Source organism: Triturus cristatus, chromosome 7 (genome assembly GCF_964204655.1).
Source record: "Triturus cristatus chromosome 7, aTriCri1.1, whole genome shotgun sequence".
Classification (NCBI taxonomy): Eukaryota; Metazoa; Chordata; class Amphibia; order Caudata; family Salamandridae; genus Triturus; species Triturus cristatus.
In genome coordinates this window covers 444,765,281-444,785,272 of record NC_140590.1, presented here as the reverse complement: position 1 = coordinate 444,785,272, position 19,992 = coordinate 444,765,281, and the positions used below count along the sequence as shown (strand labels likewise).

Genomic DNA, 19,992 nt, shown 5'->3' with positions numbered 1-19,992 from the left:
TCGGTGCACTCAGCTTCTCGACTGGAATCCCTCTCTGCAGGATGTAGGCTACCCAGCCAGCTTCTGGTTCTTAATTGTGTTCAGCGGCTCCACCATTATTGTCGTTTCAGTAGCTACAACTGCTTGACCAGAATCTGTCTACTATGCATGGGCTACTGGTTGTCCAACATCTGCCTGTTCAGCGTGTGCGGCTGATAGACAAGTATTTGTGTCCTTACTATCTAGGGGCCCGATTCATAAAAGTAATCTGAGACAAAATCCTAACTTTACGACTTTCGGTATTCACAAAAGGCAATTAGGAGTAGTAAAGTTAGGATTCCTAACTTTACTACTCCTAAACTGAGAAAATCCTAACTTTACGACTTTCGGTATTCACAAAAGTCATTTAGGAGTAGTAAAGCTAGGATTCCTAACTTTACTACTCCTAAACTGAGAAAAATCCCAACTTTACGACTTTCGGTATTCACAAAAGGCATTTAGGAGTAGTAAAGTTAGGATTCCTAACTTTACTACTCCTAAACTGAGAAAATCCTAACTTTACGACTTTCGGTATTCACAAAAGTCATTTAGGAGTAGTAAAGCTAGGATTCCTAACTTTACTACTCCTAAACTGAGAAAAATTCTAACTTTACGACTTTCGGTATTCAAAAAAGGCATTTAGGAGTACTAAAGTTAGGATTCCCAACTCTACTACTCCTAAATACCTCCTAAATACCTTTTGTATTACTGCCAGAGACTGTGGGCCTGTTTTATTGATTTGAATTCCATGTGAAAGCCTCGTAGACATGCGATTGTATTTATCTGTATTTTTAGCAAATTATCACAGGGTTCTTTGCAGATATCAAGAACAAACTAAATATAATCAATCAATCAACAAACTTTTATATAGCTCGGCAAATCACCTGTTAGGGTCTCGAGACGCTGAAGATGCTGGCTGCAGCGTGGAGGCTTGATCATTCAAACATCCAAGTCTTTAGTTCTCTTCTGAATTGCTGGAGCAACGGTGTGGTCCTGAGATGCAGGAGGGGATTGTTCCATGCCTTGGCTGCCAGGTGTGAAAAGGAGCGCCCTCTACTATTTGCTCCGCAGTTCCATGGTGTGTCTGAGAGAGAGAGAGAGCGGGAGAGAAGCAGATCGTAGGTGTCTTGTTGGTTGGTGGAAGGTCAGACGTTTGTTGATGTATGCAGGTCCTTCGTTGTTTTGGCCCTTGTAAGTATGAGTCAGCAACCTGAACTGGCATCTCTTCTGAATCGGGAGCCAGTGAAGTTTCTTGAGATGGGGTGTGATGTGGGTCCTTCTGGGGAGCTCATGTATGAGTCTTGCCGCCGAGTTTTGTATAGTCTGGTGTCTCTTCAGGAGGCGTGCAGTCTGCTGGTAATGAGGGCCTGAGTTATGGTCCTTCTGGTGTTTACCAGGAGCCATCTGAAGATCTTACAGAGCATGCAAAGGTGTGGAAGCAGGAGGAAGAGACTGCATTGGTTTGTATCTTTACGGATAGCTTGCAATCCTTGCTTGATGAGGTTGCGGGAGTGGTCTTTTGGGGCAGGGGGTGTGCCAAGTTCCGCAGGCAACCATGCATCGTTCCATGGCAAGATGTTGTTTCCAAAGATGAGGACTTCAGTTTTATCCGTGTTGAGTTTGAGACAGTTGTTCTTCATCCAGTCTGCAACGTTCATCATGCATCTATGGAAGAACGCTTTTGTGGTCGAGGGATCTTCGGATAGTGAGAGGTTGAGCTGGGTGTCGTCAGTGTAGGAGAAGATGCTCAGTCCGTATGATCTGACGGTGTTGGCCAGGGGGTCATGTAGTTGTTGAAGAGGGTCAAGCTGAGGGACGATCCTTGGGGGACTCCGCAGATGATCTCCTAGGGCTTTGAGGTGTACAGTGGGAGATGAATACTTTAGGTTGTGCAGGTGAGGGATGAGGCAATCCATTTGAGGGCATTTCCATGGATACTGATGTAATAGGGTCTGTTGATCAGGATGTGATGGAAGACACTGTCAAACGTGGCAGACAGGTTGAGGAAGATAAGGGCTGCTGTTTCCCTGCGGTAAAGGAGGGCTCTGATGTCATCAGTGGCTGCAATCAGGGCTGACTTGGTGTTGTGGTTTGCTCGAAATCTGGATTGGGAGGGTTCCAGGAGGTTGTGTCCTTCTAGGTGTTGGGTGAGTTGCTGGTTGATCGCTTTCTCGAGGACTTTTGCTGGATAGGGGAGCAGAGAGATAGGCAGCTAGTTCTATAGTTCAGCTGGGTTGGCGGATAGTTTTTTCCGGTGGGGTCTCACTTCAGCTTGTTTCCAGCCCTCAGGGAAGGAGGCCATGATGATGGAGGTGTTTAGGACCTTCCTGAGCTCATCTCTGATTGTCTTGTTTCCGAGGCTGAAGATGTAGTGGGGGCATGGGTCCATGGGTGCTCCCGAATGCACGGAGTTCATGATGGACATAGTGTCTCGCGTGTTGAGGTTTCGGTGGGTAAGCAGTTGTTTAGGGTTTGTGTTTGTGGGAGTGCACTGGTTGATGCTGTCAGCAGTGAAGGGTTGGCGTTTGAAGTTTTCATAGATGGCCGAGATCTTGTCACTGAAGAAGTCAGCGAGGTTGTTGAATAGTTACTGGGAGGACGGAAGTTGCCCCTGAGAACCCCATTACAAGGAGGTTCTATTTTGGAAGTCTGCTGAGAATTTACAAATGTGTTTCATTTTGTGTGTAGGATTTAGGTGTGCATGCATTAAACTGCTTTGCATTTTTAGGGCTCGCCTAGGCAGTGATTGCGCTGTCTCTTCGAGACATGGTTTGTTCAGGATATGGGCATTAAGCTCCGCCAATTTACCGCCCATATTTTGAATTGGCTCTTGTGACTGTCTTGTGAAATGCTTTTTTTCTTTGGTTAGTTTGCTCCTTAGTCCCGGCTTTTCTACTCTTGTAACCTCCCATAAGGACTGCCCCTCTTACATTGCTCTTACTTTGTGTGTTTCATTTACAATATCAGAGGACTATTTTCTTAATAAGCAGGTGTTGCAGGCACGTAGCTACCACTTCCCGGCCGCACTTCCCTGACCTTAATGGTATTTTTAATGTATTTTGTTTCTTCTGGTGCAGTGCAGCATGCTGTGCTTTATCTTAAAGTATGACAGCCATGCCTTTCTTTTGTTCTGCATGACAAGGCTCTCCACCTCCATTTTTTATATAAATAACTTGAAACATAATTTAACTCTCAGCGTGGGCCCGTTTCATGAGCGCCGTGTGTTATCTTTTATTTGCAGGCTCGGTGCTGCATCTCCCCGTGGGGTGCCCCCCTTCCCTCCACAGAAAAAAACTCTTCCTATTCTACACTCCTCCTGCACTGCTGCCTGCTTATCAAGATCATGCCTTTAACTTCAGCCGGCCACTCTGCTTGGACTAAATGCACCGCGGTTGCCATTTCAGATTATTTATTTTGTTGTAGCGCGTCATGTTTGCACAAACTTATCTAATGGTATTTTTTATTTATTTACTTTCTTTTGTTGCAGCGCGGCATGCCACGCTTTATCTTGAAATATGGCGGCCATGCCATTTTTGGGGAAACACACCATTTACAACGTCAATAGCTCCATGGATCGGGTTTCCCTACTGGTGGTATTATTCTATAAATGCCTTGTGTGTCACTGAACACGATCCCTCATAGGGTGCATTACCTTATGTGGCCAAAAGAGGTCCCCAGGGACAGCTAATGATAACCTGTGGTACTGACCCTTTCACAGCTTCGTGCACAGTAAAAAAATAAATGTGGCTGTGCCCACAATAATGTGCTGCATAGCTAGTTATGTATAAGGTCCCAAAGGCGACACCTACTGCATTGCAAATGCTTGTTAAAGGCAACAACAATAATTAATTGAGTGTTATTTGGAGAATTGCTGAGCTACCATTTACTGACACACAGCACCTTCCTGAATCAGTCTGTACTGCTCTACCTACTTTCCCTGACTTTCAAGTGCTAATAGAAGGGGTTTTGGGCCTCAAGTTTGAGGGTCTGTGGTACGGAAGCCACAGGACATCAAAGGTGAAAGCCCCCCCATTGATACGTGCAGTAACCTCTGATTGCTGAGGGATGTTCAGAATCAAATTTCTCATAGCACCGAAAATAAGATTTACAGCCCCATCACAATCAGTCCCTTGCTATCTTCCAGGATGTATATCTCTGGGAGACCTTTTTATGTTAAAGATCTATGCAACATAAATTGTTTCTAAAGCCAGAATTTTAAAACGGTTGTCCGTAAGAAAAACTTTGGAAACTACGCAAAGTATCTAAGTAAGTTTAGCTTAGATTTTGGTGGAGGCTGCAAAAAAAAACCAATTTGTTCACCACCTACATTGCCTGACCACTGTGTAAAAATGGAGCAAAATAAATTGATTAATTAATTATAAGATATGTCAGTCCCTCCCCCCACCCCACCCTACACCCCCCCCGATATCTGGCTTAAAGTCTGCATAAGCCTACAAAGAAAGAAAATAAATGTGCTCCAAAGATAGGAGGGAACCCATGAGCTATATCAGGCACCCTATGGATGATAGTAGACTAGGGGGGATATGATATCCTGCTTAGCGGGAATCGGGGCCACTATTCAGCTTTGTGCGCCATCTTGAGTGGGGGGATTGAAGTTGATAGCCACCTAACTGGGACTGCGCTCTAGCTGACTGCACTTGCCTGCCTATTTAGGACAGGCAATGCAAGCACGCAGCGAACCAGACTCTGTTTGACCTGCCATCACGCTATACTCGCTGAGGGATAACTCTGGTATAGTCTTGTTAAATTATCACAAGTGTATTGCTGCACCATAAAATCGGTAAAACGTTGCTTTGTTTGGACTGTTTTTAAAATCACTGATACATAAAACAGTTTTTAGCCCACTTACCCGCACATAAAATTTCCTCAAGTTCACCCGCTGCTTAGCGGGAATCGGGCCACTATTCAGCTTTGTGCGCCATCTTGAGTGGGGAGATTGAAGTTGATCGCCACCTAACTGCCTAACTGGGACTGCGCTCTAGCTGACTGCACTTGCCTGCCTATTTAGGAAAGGCAATGCAAGCGCGCAGCGCGGGCGCGGCGAAGGCGCGCCGGAGGCACGCCAAAGTCAAGCCCATCTGCGCCCGTCCGCGCCTCGGACATGCTCAGCGCCAATTACGCTGCCCGTCCCCGTAGAGAGTCAGGTCGGATCTTATATTCAAGGGAAGAGCTGTATAATATAGGTAAGGGGGAGGAACATCATCTTTCTCCACCAGCCATAGATAAAAAGCCCCTAAATTGTGGGCTGATCAATAGTAGATCCCTAATAAAACATCATCTAGAAGTGTCTCTTATGATAGAGGACATGGATCTAGATGTCCTATTTTTGACTGAGACGTGGACTAGCATTAACACCTCTATAAAAATGGGGTTTGCCTGCCCTGAAGGTTATAAAATGTTGCACAAACCAAGGGCCATCGGAAGAGGAGGAGGGGTGGGAATGATCTTCAAGGAAAAATGGAACTTTGCTCCGTTGAAGGTAGACGAGGTCACAGGGGTTGAGCTCATGGGCTTCTCGCTGCAAGATGTTAAAGGCAGGTTACTTACAGGATTGATATGCTATAGACCGCCAGGACAGGACACCCATTATCAGCTTCTCCTGGATTCCATTTCCAATTTGATTGTAACCCACTCCAGAATGATCTTACTGGGGGACTTTAATCTTTGTGGCAATGGAAATATAGGTAACCATCTGAGAGATCTAAGAGATACTTGTGCCAATTTTAACCTACAACAGTTGCTGCCACAACCTACCCATCAAGGGGGGCATGTGTTAGATCTCCTGTTCGCTAACCAGACCGAGACTGAAGTGATAAAAATACTGCCACAAAGTTGGACGGATCATCATCTAATTCACTTCCGTATCAAACTATTCAGATTGGAACATGGTAAAAAATGCCCGATGACATTTCGAACGGGAAGAGAGTGGGCCAAATTAGGAAAAAACAAGAGCCAGCCGATTTTTCCTAAAGCTAATCTTTTTGACCCTTTTACCTCCATAGAGGAAAACTACCACAAATACTGCAGTCATATTACGGAGACTTTGGACCTGCTAATTCCAGTTAAGAGACTTAAAAACAGGAAGAAAGTAGCAGCTCCGTGGTACAATAAGGAACTGAAGCTATTGCGAGGGCTATGCAAGAAAGCTGAAAGGAAATGGAGAAAGAACTATTTAGAGGAGGACAAAAAAGAATTTAAATTAGCATTGATTCAATATAAAGACTCTATTTCTAAGTCAAAAGCTGACTTTTATGCTAATTCCATTCTACAAGCGCCTAATAGCACAAAAGCACTTTTCAGCCTTTTTAGAGATCTCTCCAATCCAACCTGCCTAAGTAATAAGGTGACTGCATCGCAAAAACTCTGCGATGAGATCGCCTCTCACTTTCAAGAAAAAATCATCAAAATTGTAGGGGACTTCCATACCAACACTAGTGAGCTGGATACTCATCCCTGGAAGTTGGATGATGAACCTCGGGTGAATACCTCCCTGGAAAACTTCCAAGCTCTCACGGAAGACTCTTTTAACAGTTTGGCCCTTAGTGTGTCCTCGGGCTCCCCATCTGACCCCATCCCACATAAAATCTGGAAAGCTATCGGCCAGGAAACTCTCCCTTGGTTGAGGCAGATCTGTAATCAATCCTTGGAAGAGGGAGTGGTGCCGGAGGCGTGGAAGCAGGCAGCTGGACCCTACTATTCCTGCAAATTTCAGACCTATCTCCCTTCTGCCATATCCGATTCAATTTCTGGAAAAAGCAGTCAGTAAAATCCTATCATGCTACCTTGAGGATAACCTCTTGCTGGACAGGGACCAATTTGGGTTTCGCCCTGGCCATGATACCGAGACGGCTTTGGCAACCGTTATGGACAACTTACGAATGCGAGCCGACATGGGGAATGCCACCTTCCTAGTGTTACTAGATATGTCGGCCGCATTTGATACGGTGAGCCATACAGTACTGGTGGGAAGACTGGCAAAGATAGGGGTGAAGGGACAGGCTTTACAATGGTTACAGTCCTATTTATCAGAAAGACAATAGATGATGACTATGACACCGTTCTCCTCCAGTAAGTCTCCAGTACATTATGGGGTACCGTAGGGCTCTGCGATCACCCCAATTCTTTTTAATATCAATTTGCGGCCTCTGTTCCCTATTATTAAATCCTTCGGCATTGACTTGGTCAACTATGCTGACGACACTCAATTGGTGTTTTCCATGGAAGGGAAACAAGCGGTATCTATGGATACGTTCCAAGAGTGTATGCGTCAGACTGCTGGTTGGCTTAAGAAAAATTCCCTTCAATTTAATGGAGGGAAAATGGAGGTGCTATACTGCTCGGCTGCTAGAACTCCTCGGCATTTACCACTGGAATTTAAACAAACTCCTGAGGAAGAGACTCTGGTCCCAGTCAAATCAGTACGCAACCTGGGGGTTCTGATAGATAACAACCTCCAGATGGAGTCACAGGCCAATAAAACTATTGGCGTGTGTTTCTCCTTGCTGCGCATGTTACGGCAAATACTTCCATTAATTCCAGAGGATCTGTGCCCCCTCGTTGTAAGGAATACGGTGCTGAGTAGATTGGACTATTGTAATTCTCTATATCTGGGAGCCCCCAATATATTTTTCAGGGATTACAGAGAGTTCAATCTATGGAAGCAAAGCTGGCGTTAAATAGGCAACGTAGGTCATCTACCACTCTGGCCCTGAGAGATCTCCATTGGTTGCCTATTAGAGAAAGGGTCTGCTTCAAATCACTTTGTATCGTGTATAAAGCAGTACACGATCTGGGACCAATCCCATTGCAGGAAAAGTTTAGCTGGTACAATCCCAAGAGGCAGCTCCGCTCCTCCAGCGCAAATTTGATGACAACCACCAGCTTTAAGCACTCGAGGATGGGGGGTAGAGCCCTCAGTGTGGTGGCCGCACGTCGATGGAATGAGCTGCCCCAAAGTATTAAACAAGCTAATTCTCTGACTGAGTTCAGAAAGAGCCTGAAAACCTGGCTATTTCCCAAGGACTGATTGCAGTCTTCTTTGTGTTACTTTGGTCTGCTCTCATGCTGGTCATATCTGAGTCTAAGCGCCAGGATACCCGTAGGGTGGCAGTCTGCGCTCTATAAAAACCATTTACATTACATTACATATCTCAGCCTCCTCCTACCTCATGGAAGAGGTGTGGCGCAGTAGCCAGGGCGCCTCCCTCCAGACCACGGGGTTCACAGTTCAATCCCCGGTGCCGGCGGCAGGTTAGCCCAGCACCATGTGACTCAGGGCAATAGCTCGCTTTATCTTCCCGACAGCCCCCAGCGCCTTGACACCCTCAGGTAATTGTGCACTTTACAAATACTGGATTTTTTTACAATACTCTCTTTGTAATCAGATCAGCAGAGGATGTCATCTGTAGCATGGATCCTTAGCAGAAAAGGGTATTGCCGTGTAAGAGGAAAGTGGGATACTTGTCTGCTATGAAAGTAGTGCCACAGAGAGCAGGTAAGAACTCAAATGTGAAGTGTGACCTTTGGCAACCGAAAGCCACAGAAAAAGAAGTGCGCCTGCTCATCATAGCTTTCAATATGTGAATGTAGCGCTAAAGTCTCACCTGCTACCACGTCTCGGAACATAGCTTTGAACGCAGGAAAGTAACTGCTCTGCACTTTTTCCAGGAGCTCTGCCATTTTCTTGACTCTTTTGGTTTTCAGTTGGTTGTAGATACATTCCAAATCTGCATACCTAAAAGAAAACAATTTAGAAAGGAAATAACAACGTACAGCGAGAGATGGCGTGCCACTAGTCAACCTGATAGACTAATATTGCCGTGCAGAGTGTCGCTGATTCAAATAGAACTCTAACAATTGATACCATATACTTGTATATCAAATCACTTATAACGATAGGCAGGTGAATTACACAAAGGAATGTGTGTGCAGTGTACTTAGTGCCGCGTGTTTGAGTTGATAGTACTGCACCTGGTGAATACTAATACTGCAGGGTAAGGCATGCCAATCTAGTCCAGGCTTCCACCTCGCTATCTCTGGAATTTTTATCGCCCTGGAGTAACGCGTTGTTAATAACGCGGTACCAGGGCGATAAATACCGGAGATAGCCTGCGATAATGTAATTATCGCTAAGCACGGCCAGCGATAATTATCGCTGGCCGTTGTTAATATGCCCCTTAGTGGCAAATGAAGTTATCCCCGGTTATATGTAATTTACTATTTTTGGAAGAAAACAGCATTTCAAGGGCAGGAAGTGGGCCTACCAGCAGACGAGACTCTTGATCAAATCCGAATATTAGCTCTTTTTTGTTTATCGACCTGGCACTGCTACCCTGCCCGCTTTAAGCCACTGTGGGTACCCGGCGACGCTGCGCCAGGTAGTAGGAGTTGAACCTCCAAACACACGGCGCCTGGGCCCACAGACAGACGACTGCTTCTTCTGCCATGACAAGGACCGGGGACCCTACAACAACTCCAAGGCGGTGCTCGTAGGCCATGGAGTCATTCTTAAGGTCCATGCGTGTCCCCATCCCCGTGCTAAACTCTTGATGGAAGAAGGATTTGATGACTGAGGCCATTTGCCACCGCGGGTACCTCGGCCACTGTTAGTGGCGTCTGCTCGGAATAGAAGAGAAACATGGGAGGTGTAAAGACATAAGTAGAGCCTGTCCGTCAAAAAGAGTTAAAAATAGGAAAAACACAACAGGCTGGATAAATCATGTTATATAAGTAAAAAAGAAAGGCATGTAAACGTATAATTAAATTAGTCAACAAAATAATGTAACAGGAAATGGTGAACAGTGCGCCCAAGAGGTACTTAGCTGTCCTAGGAGCAGAGACAAGAGCATATGCTAGGGTCGCGTTGGCTTAGATTAGTGTCAGTGTTCCAAACATTGTTGGGTGCGTGTGTTCTATATTCTACTGTATGCTGTGGAATGTATAAATTAAAGTGACATTGCACTGTCTGTATGACATCATTTCAAAACAGGTCGTATCATCCTAGAGGTAGCTCCTAGACATTAGTTCAAGGATTTTTCCACTGAAGGATATTGATGCTTCTGTTATTTTTGTCTGACGTTTGAGGACTACTGTTGACGCCTTTAATAGGGTCAAAAGTAGGTGTTGAGGTAGGTGGCAGGAAGCGTAAACGTGCATCTCCCTACAGCGCCTGGTTGGGTATCCGATTTGCCTGTGTGGAATGAACGAGTCAAATATCCTCTGAAGTGTCTAAGAATATTTGCTTGTAGTGCAGACACAAGGGGGCAGATTTACGTTCCCTGGCGCATCCATGCAAATCAGCAGGGATGAGCCAGGAAAGATGCATCACGCAAGTTTGCCCTTGTGCCACCGCAGATGCACCGCATTTACAATGCGGTGCATCGTGGCGCAAGGACAAGCAGATGCGTGACGCATCTGCCGGCGTAAGGTTGGCGCAGTGCTGAAGTTGTGTCGCAAGCGCAACGCAACTCCAGCACTGTTCCAACCTGCTCTATCCCTAACATGGTGCGTCATGCCTTACGCCTGCTTGAAGCAGGCGTAAGGATTTAACGCACCAGCGTCGGAAAAGTGACTGCGTGAAATCTTGTAGATTTCACGCAGTCACTTTTCTGAGGCTTTTTCCGACATAACGCCCACCCTGCATACATTAAACCTGACGCAGGTTTAATGTGGTGCAGGGCTTTACAACGTGACGCATCTCCCTAGATGCGTCACGTTGTAAATCTGTCGCAGCATGGCAATAGCTTTGCGCCGCCGCTGCGTCACAAAAGTGATGCAACGGCGGCGCAAAAGTGGCGCACGGGGCTTGTAAATCTGCCCCAAGGGGTTCTAGGGTAGTGTTACTCCAGGCTTATGCAACACCGAAAGTGATTCTAACACAAGCTTTATTGCCTGTGCTGAATTGCAAAACGTCAGTTCTATTTTCTGGTATTTTTTGTAAATAGCATTGGGGCATTACTAAGCAGTTCTTAATTTGAGCCAGTGACTGCAGGTGGGGCGCACCGGCCCTAATTTGTGGGGACTTTTTTCCTCAACAAACTTTGATGCGGAGCAAGAGAGAAAAGGACACACAATGAGCAAAGAAGGAGATACAGAAGGAAGAATTTAAGGATGGAGAAACAGAGACAAAGACCCTGATTACAATGTCGGTCGGACCGCCCCCGACAGACTGTCGGTGGCGGTCAGACCGGCCGACAGCCCTTCACACGGCAGCTTGTGCTGCGGCACTTTTCCTGGGCTGCAGCACAAGCCGCCCTGTAAAGGAGCACTTTGCGACCTCCAGCTCAGCAATAGCATCTTAATGCACTGGTCAGACCACCGACTGCTTGTCAGGTGGTCTTCAGACCACGTGATAGCGGTCGGCGGTCCAACCGACCGCCATCATAATAAGGGCCAAAGGGAGAAAGAAGGAGTGAAAAAGTAACTGCAAGAGTGAGATAAAGAGGTAGGGAACGAACAGGTATGGATTAAAGAGGTATGAGGTAGAATCAAGACTACGCAGCCCTGGTTTTCACCACCGCTACCTTCAATAGTGCTGGCCGTGAAATTCTAAACACAACTTTTGGCCCGGGTGCTTATGTTTGCACTTTGGGAACTGATTAAAAGCTACAAAAATATGTCAAGAGATATACACTGGACTCTGGAAAAAATAGCTTTCGATGTACCTGTTTTTCCAAAACTCCAGCTCGACATTTGGATTGGGATTCTCGCCTTGCAGGAGCGGCTCTGCAGACTCCCTCTTCAGCACACCCCGGATCTGATGGCTCCAGTCGATGATGGCGGATTCAATGGCATGGACGATGGCTTTATCCATGTGGTCTCCACTGCAACAGAAGACCTTCAGATTACACGGGGGCATCCTAATCAATATTTTAAAATGCTTACGCTCACGGAAGTGGGAAACCGACACTGTTCTAAAAAATTATATTTATTCTGTGTGGTCATAGTAACAATACATACAGACATTCTTTTAAAGAGGCTATAACAATTTCTGTTACTTAACTCCCAATATTTACCTTTACAGGGTCTTAGTAATTCCAGGGACAAGGAAATAGCCGAAATGAGGAGTTTATGGGGGGACATAACAGGTGGAAATCGTAAACTAAATGTAATATATTTTGTGCCTGTTATTTCAACAGGAGACTCCCTCTGCTTGAAGTAAGTGAAATCTGCGGGTGGATACCACTTATCAACTGTGCTCCTGCTGAACACATAACTTTGATGGGTCCAGTACCTTTCATTAAAAGCCCCATCGGAATTGAGGAGACACTCGTAATGATGGTCGCAGGGCACAAATCTATGGAACATGTATGTGCATTAAATAATTTGTCGTTGTCTATTCCAAAATATCTTCCCTCACTCAGAACAAGGACCCACACATCAACTTTCCTCCACATGACAAAGTGAATAATGTATTTGGTCCAGCACCCTAACTTGTAACTTTATTTAATCAGAACATCATTGTGAATTCCATGAATACAAGTGCTCTCTCCATTTATTCTCTGATGAAGACATTTGTTATCCCTGTTCCACACGAGGGCGCCCTCAACTAGCAGTGCAATAATGCATAAAGCTCAACTGCTCCAGTCTGTGGTATCTCTGGCTGAACCCTCCTCCTTCACTGTGGATAGTGCAACTTGCACCCTTTAAGCCTTAGATTGCAGACACAGCTACGAGTGTGCTACACAGGAGACCTTGCACAAACACAAACTGCAAGGCAGTTCAACAGTCAAGCAATATTATTTGCCGCGGTTTTCTTAGACTAGAAAATGTCTAGAAATATCTGAGTCCAGGAAGAAGCAAACTCAAAGGGTAATACTTTTTCAAGTGTTTTTTATTATGAATTTTTGTTCAGAGCTTTATCACCTTAGTCCACGCTCCTAGTGCAAGTTATAATTGACCCAGCATAGGAAGAATGTCCATGTGAATGAGTATCCCCGTTAGGTTGAGTTTCGATCAACCTGTTATGTATCTTCTGTGGGGTTTGGCAAACTCACTGACTGCCATTGGTTACTATCTGTGGCATTCAGAAACGTTGGCGTCTTATTGGTGCATTTCTGTAAAAGTTCCTCATTTGTGTGTTTAATTTTGTTTCCGGCGATTTCCCTCAGAGACCATTTTGGTTGGTCATCACACAGTACAGCCTGTGATGGCCTCCCTTCCCTCCTCCCATCAGGCTAATGCAGGTCAGGCGGTGTTCTTTTTTTGTAGCGCAAACTAGACCCGAAGGCATTGGAGCCCTGTACATGACCACCAGTTATGTTACACAAGGACACATTCATTATTTGGTAGCCATGGGCAGATTAAGTAATTTGCCCAGAATCACTGATGTTGAGCCGACACCGAGAATCAAACCTGGTTCCCCAGCTCCAAGGCTTGTTATGGATGCAGTTGCACAGACTCTGTCTGCGACATGTCTAAAGTCAGAAATAGAAATAAAAGTATCTTGAAGCGTAAGGGGAGTCCGCTGGGTGTTGGACTGATGACGTTCTCATGCAGGCCACACACTCTGGCCATAACCATGCACCAATTCCCCACGCCGCCTGCGGTGAGTATTGGCGGCAAGATGAAAGGCCTTTAGTGGGTGGGAGCCTTCCCTACTAGCAGCTATTCTGAAGGGGGGTTTCGGTGGTGTAGCGAGAGGCATTTACGTCCCTGCACTGACAGGCTGGCGTGGCCGATCTGCAGGCTGTGGGCAGACAAGAGTATTGTGCTCCGCACTGGTTTTTCCTTAAAACACACCCTTGCCTGACGATCGGCCTGTCCCTAAATAGGCCATATGGAACGAAAAACGAACTAATGCGGGTTGTTCAGGTAACCCCGTAGAGCTTAACAATAGGACTGCGGTACCGTGCTAAAGGCCGCAAGGAACTTAATGGTTACAATAACCACTATGTAATTGGAATACAATGTGAATAATTGGGATAGGGTAACTCTTTTGTACAAGGAAACCATTGTCTCATTTAAAATAAAAAAATGTATTGCAAAGGTCAAAAGTTGCCAGCAATGCAACTTCTGTAATTCCTAACTTTGGCCCAACAGCACGTTTTAATGAAATGTTTTTATGATATATGTACTTAATGGTATTATATTGAATACATTTTGCTTTGCAATATATGATTTGTTATTGTTCATTTTTATCAATTTTTTTAAAATTGTAATTTTGACGTGTAGTGTAGATTCTTGACATTGTAGCATTATTGGTTCCTTCTGTTTTGTGTATCTTATTGACTACTAGTATTTTTGAATAGACTGTCTCACATCCTTACAGCACAAAACTGTTTTTAGGGACTTTCTTGTTTCAAGTATTATCCCCTGTCCCTGATTGCACTAAAAGGGGACCTCCCTCTCTTTCTCTACTGGGCTGAATAGGACTTTGGTTGAATAGAGAGTATGGGGAGGAGATTTCCTTTCACTTGCTTGAGCCTACATTGAATAGAGAGTAGGGGGAGGAGATTTCTTTTCAGCTACCTGGGCCAGGTCTGCTTTCAACAATGCTGTCTCCACCTCCTGCCAGGAAGTTGCACCAGGGAGGACAGAACTGGTTTGGGCTGGGTACAGACACTCTCTGCCTTCAGAGAACAAAAAGAATTGTGTGTATAAAAAGAGGGGCCCAGACCCCAGAACGTTAGATCACTTCTGGGAATCAAGACAAACCTTTGCCAAGGAGAGAAACCAAGAAAGCTGAAGGAGGAGTCTGCCCCTGCACTGGTTACTGTTTGGGGTTGGCCTGCAGTGGTTACTTATTGCCAAGGAAAGGAGAAAAGGAACTTTGTGTGTACTTTATCATCCTGAGGAAGATCTCCAAGGGCTTGAAGCTGAGCTTGCCTCCTGTACTGAAGTCTCAGGGACACAAAGACTTCACCACCAGCTCCCCTGAATTTCCTTGCTGGGAATTCTACCTGCAGAGAGGTGCCTGCTGTTGTTTTGGGACCTTTAGAGACTGCATGTCACTGGGAGCTGGAAGCGCGACGCAACGAGGAAGAAGCATGTCGCCGCCGCAGCTGTTGCCATCGCATCGCCGAAGAAGCGTGCCGCCACCGCAGCTGTTTGCCGTCGTATCGCCGGAGAAGCGTGTCGCAGGGCATGTCTCGGCTCAAGAAACCACCGGTTTTGCCACACGGCCATCGGGTATGCACGCATTGTATCAAAGTTGTCGCATCGCATTAAAGACGCCATCTTGTCGCAACACACCGGATTGTCACATCGCATCGCATCGAGGCGCCACCTTTCACATCGTAACCGGGACACAGTTTAAACAGATGCTTCCCCTCCCCTCCGGTAAGGAACAGATGCATCACCTCCCACCGGAGCAAGGAACTGATGCATTGCCTTCCCTGCGCCCCTTTTGTTTATATTGCGTTACACATCCAAGGTACTTTGAGTGTAAAGTGTTGCATTTACCATCTACATTGAGCTAAGCTATTTCTACCATTTGAAAGTTGTTTGGTCTTGTGTTAAATCTAGATAAAGATTACTTATTTTTCTAAACTGGTGTGGTGTCCATTTGTAGTGTTTTCACTGTATTACTGTATGTGTTCACAAATGCTTTACACACTGCCGCTGAGATAAGCCTGCCTGCTCGTGCCAAGCTACCAAGGGGGTGAGCAGGGGTTATTTTAGGAGTGTAGCCCCCTTACCCCGACTAGATGCAAGGGACCCACTTGGTCAAAGGTACCTACCTCTGCCAACTAGAGACCCCATTTCTAACAAATTCCCATTATTATCATTAACAAAACATAATCTGTTTGCTCAAACTCCTAGCTAATCAATCTGGCTAATCTATAATCCCTAGTTTGGTGCATTACTTCTAGCAGAGTTAAAGTGAAACCTTATCCTTGGCTGCAGTTCGATCAGAATATTCTCAGTATATTTTAATATAACTTTAATACCAGGAATCTGTGAGGGAGCCAAGTAATTCTACTCAATGGGTCAACATCAAAGTTTGCTGCACTAAACAATAACAGTTACTTATTTGGTGGTGCGCCCCTTTTCTTTGCCAAAAAGGGCAGCATAATGGTTGCTATTTTTGCAATACAAATGTGAATCCAGTAGTGGAAGATTGTGTTGTCTCTGAATCAATATGGTTAATTGTGGCTATTTTCTTTCCTTATGTGCTTTATGCGATTTTGGTTATCGCACTCATTATCTTACCAAAGCTGGTTACCCTGCTCCTGTTCTTTGTAGGAGGAGGGTGTAAAATGCCAATGCTTTATCTCTACTGTTCTTGAGGCAGGCCTGCGCCTCTACTGTCTATGTGCAGTCAGTTTTACTTATGGTGGAAGCTTGCTCTGCATCATGTGGTGTACATTATATGTGTGGGAAGCTCACACTGCTGGTTAGCCTGCTCCTGTTCTTTGTAGGAAGCTGGTGTAAAGAAACAGTGCTGTATCTCTACAACTTTTGAGGCAGTCCTGCGCCTCTACTGACTATGCCCTGTCATTTTTATTTATGGTGGAAACTTGCTCTGCGACAGGTGGTGCACATGTTGCATGTGGGAAGTTTGCACTCTTGGTTAACCTGCTCCTGTTCTTTGTAGGAGAGGGGTGTAAATTGACAGTGCTGTATCTCTACTGCTCTTGAGGAAGGCCTGCACCTCTGATGTCTACGTGCTGTCAGTTTAATTTATGCCGGAAGCTTGCTCTGCATCATATTGTGTACATATTGTGTGTGGGAAGACTGCACCGATGCTTACCCTGCTCCTGTTCCTCGTGGGAGGGGGTTGTAAAGTGTTAATGCTGTATCTCTCTTCCTTGTGAGGCAGGCTAGCACCTCTGCTGTTTACGCGCAATCAGTTTTATTAATAATGGAAGCTTGCTCTGCAAAATATGGTGCACGAAATTCAACACAACACCACACAATTCCACAACACAGAGTTAAGCACCACACAATTCCACACCCTGCAAAATAATTACAATCCACATAATACCAATCAACACCACATAATTCAACTACACCTAGTTACACATTACTCAATACCACATAAATACACGTAACATAAAAATCCATTCTATGCCACATAACAATCCACATAAATGCACTCAACACCATGCCGCATAATTCCACTCAACATAATTTCACACAATACCATACGGTTCCATGCCGCACTATTACAATGCCAATAGCTCTAACTCAAATAAATGCAAGACTGATTGCATTTCCAATGCTTGTTTGTAGATGTAAAGGGAGCAATCAAGCCTGAAAGTTATCCATATATAAGTGATACAGAGTTGTGATAGAAACTTTGTAGTTAAGGTTCAACCGAAAGTGGTTGAACTTCCCATTAAGCTATGAATTAGATTTTGTTTGGGGCTAAAGCAAAAACCACAGAACTGATTTACTCCAAAAGTAGGAGGAAAGTAGAACTTTACTCCAGAACACAGATAGATATAATAGCAGAGATATTGAAAAATGTAGAAAAATGTTACAAATGTAAACAAGCACCATTGTAATGTATTTGTAAGACTCAGAATATTTGTGATTTTTTTAATTTGCAAGTTCCAGAAAATTTGAGCTTTTAATAAAATAAAAAAGGTAACGACAATAATGCTATGGTTGGGTGCAGTCCCTGGTAGGATGCACAAGTGAGTGACAAAAGGATTTGTCTGAAGGCCTGGCCCTGTGGCAAACCATGTTGCACAAGGCCAAAGGTAGCACAGAATGGGTAAATAGAAGGCGATTGCAATATGTTAGACTTGCCATCTTTGCGTGGTTTCCGCTGACTTTTTGCCTCTACCTACTGTATTTTGATGCTGTGCTGGATTTCGTTTTTGCTGGCTTAGATGCTTTGGGTACTTTGCCACTGCTGATTAGTGTCAAAGTTGAAGTGCTCCCTATGTAAATTGTTATTACAATTGGTTCTCCCTGATTGGCATATTTGATTTACCGATAAGCCCCTGGTACAGTGCATTGTGTGTACCCAGGGCCTGCAGATCATATGCTACTAGGGGGCCTGTAGCACTGATTGTGCCACCCACATGAGTAGACTGTAAATGTATCTCAGAACTGCCACTGCAGTGTCTCCGCGCAGTGTTAAACTGCATTGTTGACTTGGCAAGTTCACCCACTTGCCAGGCCCTAACCTTCCCCTTTCTTACATGTAAGGCACCACTACGGTAGGCCCAAACTACCCCACCTGGGCAGGGTGCAGTGTATGTGAAAGGTAGGACATGTACTGTTGTGTGTGACATGTCATGATCATGAAATACTGCCAATTTCGTTTTTCACTGTTGAAAGGCTATCTGTTCCATAGGATAGAATGGGAGATAATTTGTAACATCTAACAAGTATATCTTCCCATTGGGGCAAGTTAGAAGGTTAATGTTTAGGCTCTCTGAACTTGATAACACATCTTTTAGTAAAGATGGTTTTTAAATTGTGTGTTTGAAAATGCCATTTTTAGAAAGTAGGCATTTTCTTGTGTAACCATTCTGTGTGCCTCTGCCTGTTTGTGGATTGATTGTCTGGTTTTGGAGTGACAGGGGTTGGGAATGTTCATTCACTGTAGACAGCCACTGGGGAGGGTGTTGAGGTTTGCCTGGCCCTTCCTGATTACTCAGAGCGGAGCTGCATGGGCTTGGCTGCATTTAGAGTAGTGGGAGGAGTTTTTCTCGCACCTGAATAGGGCCTGTCTCCCTTGCACAGTGCTGTCTCCATACTGCACCAGTGAGGACAGAACTGGTTTAGACTGAGCTCAGAGACCCTTGCACAAAGACAACAAAGACAAAATGGGGTATAAGTAGTGGACCTTAAACCCCAGAACTTTAGATCACTTTTGGACTTAAGAGGAACCTTTGCCAAGTAGAAGAGCTGGAGAGCTGTGAGGAGGAGTACTGCACCTTTGCTGTGTGCTGAGTGGGGTTGGCCTGCAGTTGCTGTTTCTGCCAAGGAAAGGACAAAGACTGGAACTTTGCTGGGAGTCTACTTAAAGAACAATCTCCAGGGTCCTGTGTGTGCTGGCCTCCTGTTATGAAGTCTTAGGGACACAAAGACTTCACCCCTAGCTCTCCTGAACTATGCTGCTGAGAGTTCTGACCTGCCAAGAGGTGCCTATTCCAGTTTTGGGTCTCTGGAGTTCTTTCCTGCTGTTAGGAGCTGGAAGAAACCTGACGAACTGAGAAAATCGACACATCCCCCTTCTTGCGGCTGTTTTCCTGAAACAGCACCGCCGTTTGAGAAGAATCTCCACACACCACCGCACCACTGCAGACACGACGCAGCGCCTGTCACGGCTGCATGAACTGACGCATCATGGGATCGTGGCTGAAGAATCCCACACAGCTCCATTTGCCGCTGCCACATCGATCACCAACGCATCCCGGATTTCCACGCATCACACCTGTGCAGCAAGTTTCCTGACACGTCACCCACAGACCAGAACCGTCTTGGAGTCGACGCATTACTTCCCCCTAAAGTCCGAATTCGATGCATCACTTCACCTGCGTGCAGCAGAACTGTTGCTTCGCCTCCCAAAGAACTCAGGAACTGACACATCTTTTTGTTTCTGAACGCTTCCCTTCTCTGCGGCTGTTTGACCTTGTGAATTTTGATGCATCTATAGGTACTTTGTGTAGAATCATGCATCCATCATTTTCTATGGACCAAGTTGTTTGAAACCTTTGAAAAGTCATATTCTTATTACATGTATAAGCTTATACATGTACTCCAGAATCCACCCTTCCCTCCAGTGATGACAGCGGGTCCACCATCACCGCCTGGACCCCAGTCACCACCGAAGATACCACCACAACCATGAAGAGCACCCACTCAGGAGCCCCCAGGGACCCCTGCCCTCCGCACATTTTCCACAGAGCTGCCGCCACCATAGCACCCCAGCTACAACGCACCATCAATGCCACCTTTGAATCCGGCACCTTCCCCGACGACTGGAAACAGGCAGAAGTCAAGCCCCTACTCAAGAAACCCTCTGCAGACCCGACTGACCTGAAGAACTAC

At 45.4% G+C, this 19,992-nt stretch overlaps 1 protein-coding gene across 1 annotated transcript in view; it reads right to left on the bottom strand.

Annotated features, from left to right (window-relative positions):
- DNAH9 (dynein axonemal heavy chain 9) overlaps positions 1-19,992 on the bottom strand; it is a 1,479,259-nt gene that overhangs the window by 1,397,925 nt on the left and 61,342 nt on the right. The window contains exons 3-4 of the mRNA XM_085616775.1: positions 11,703-11,861; positions 8,643-8,773 (exon numbers count right to left, since the gene is read on the bottom strand). Coding sequence (XP_085472901.1) covers positions 8,643-8,773; positions 11,703-11,861 — 290 coding nt within the window. The remainder of the gene's footprint in view (positions 1-8,642; positions 8,774-11,702; positions 11,862-19,992) is intronic.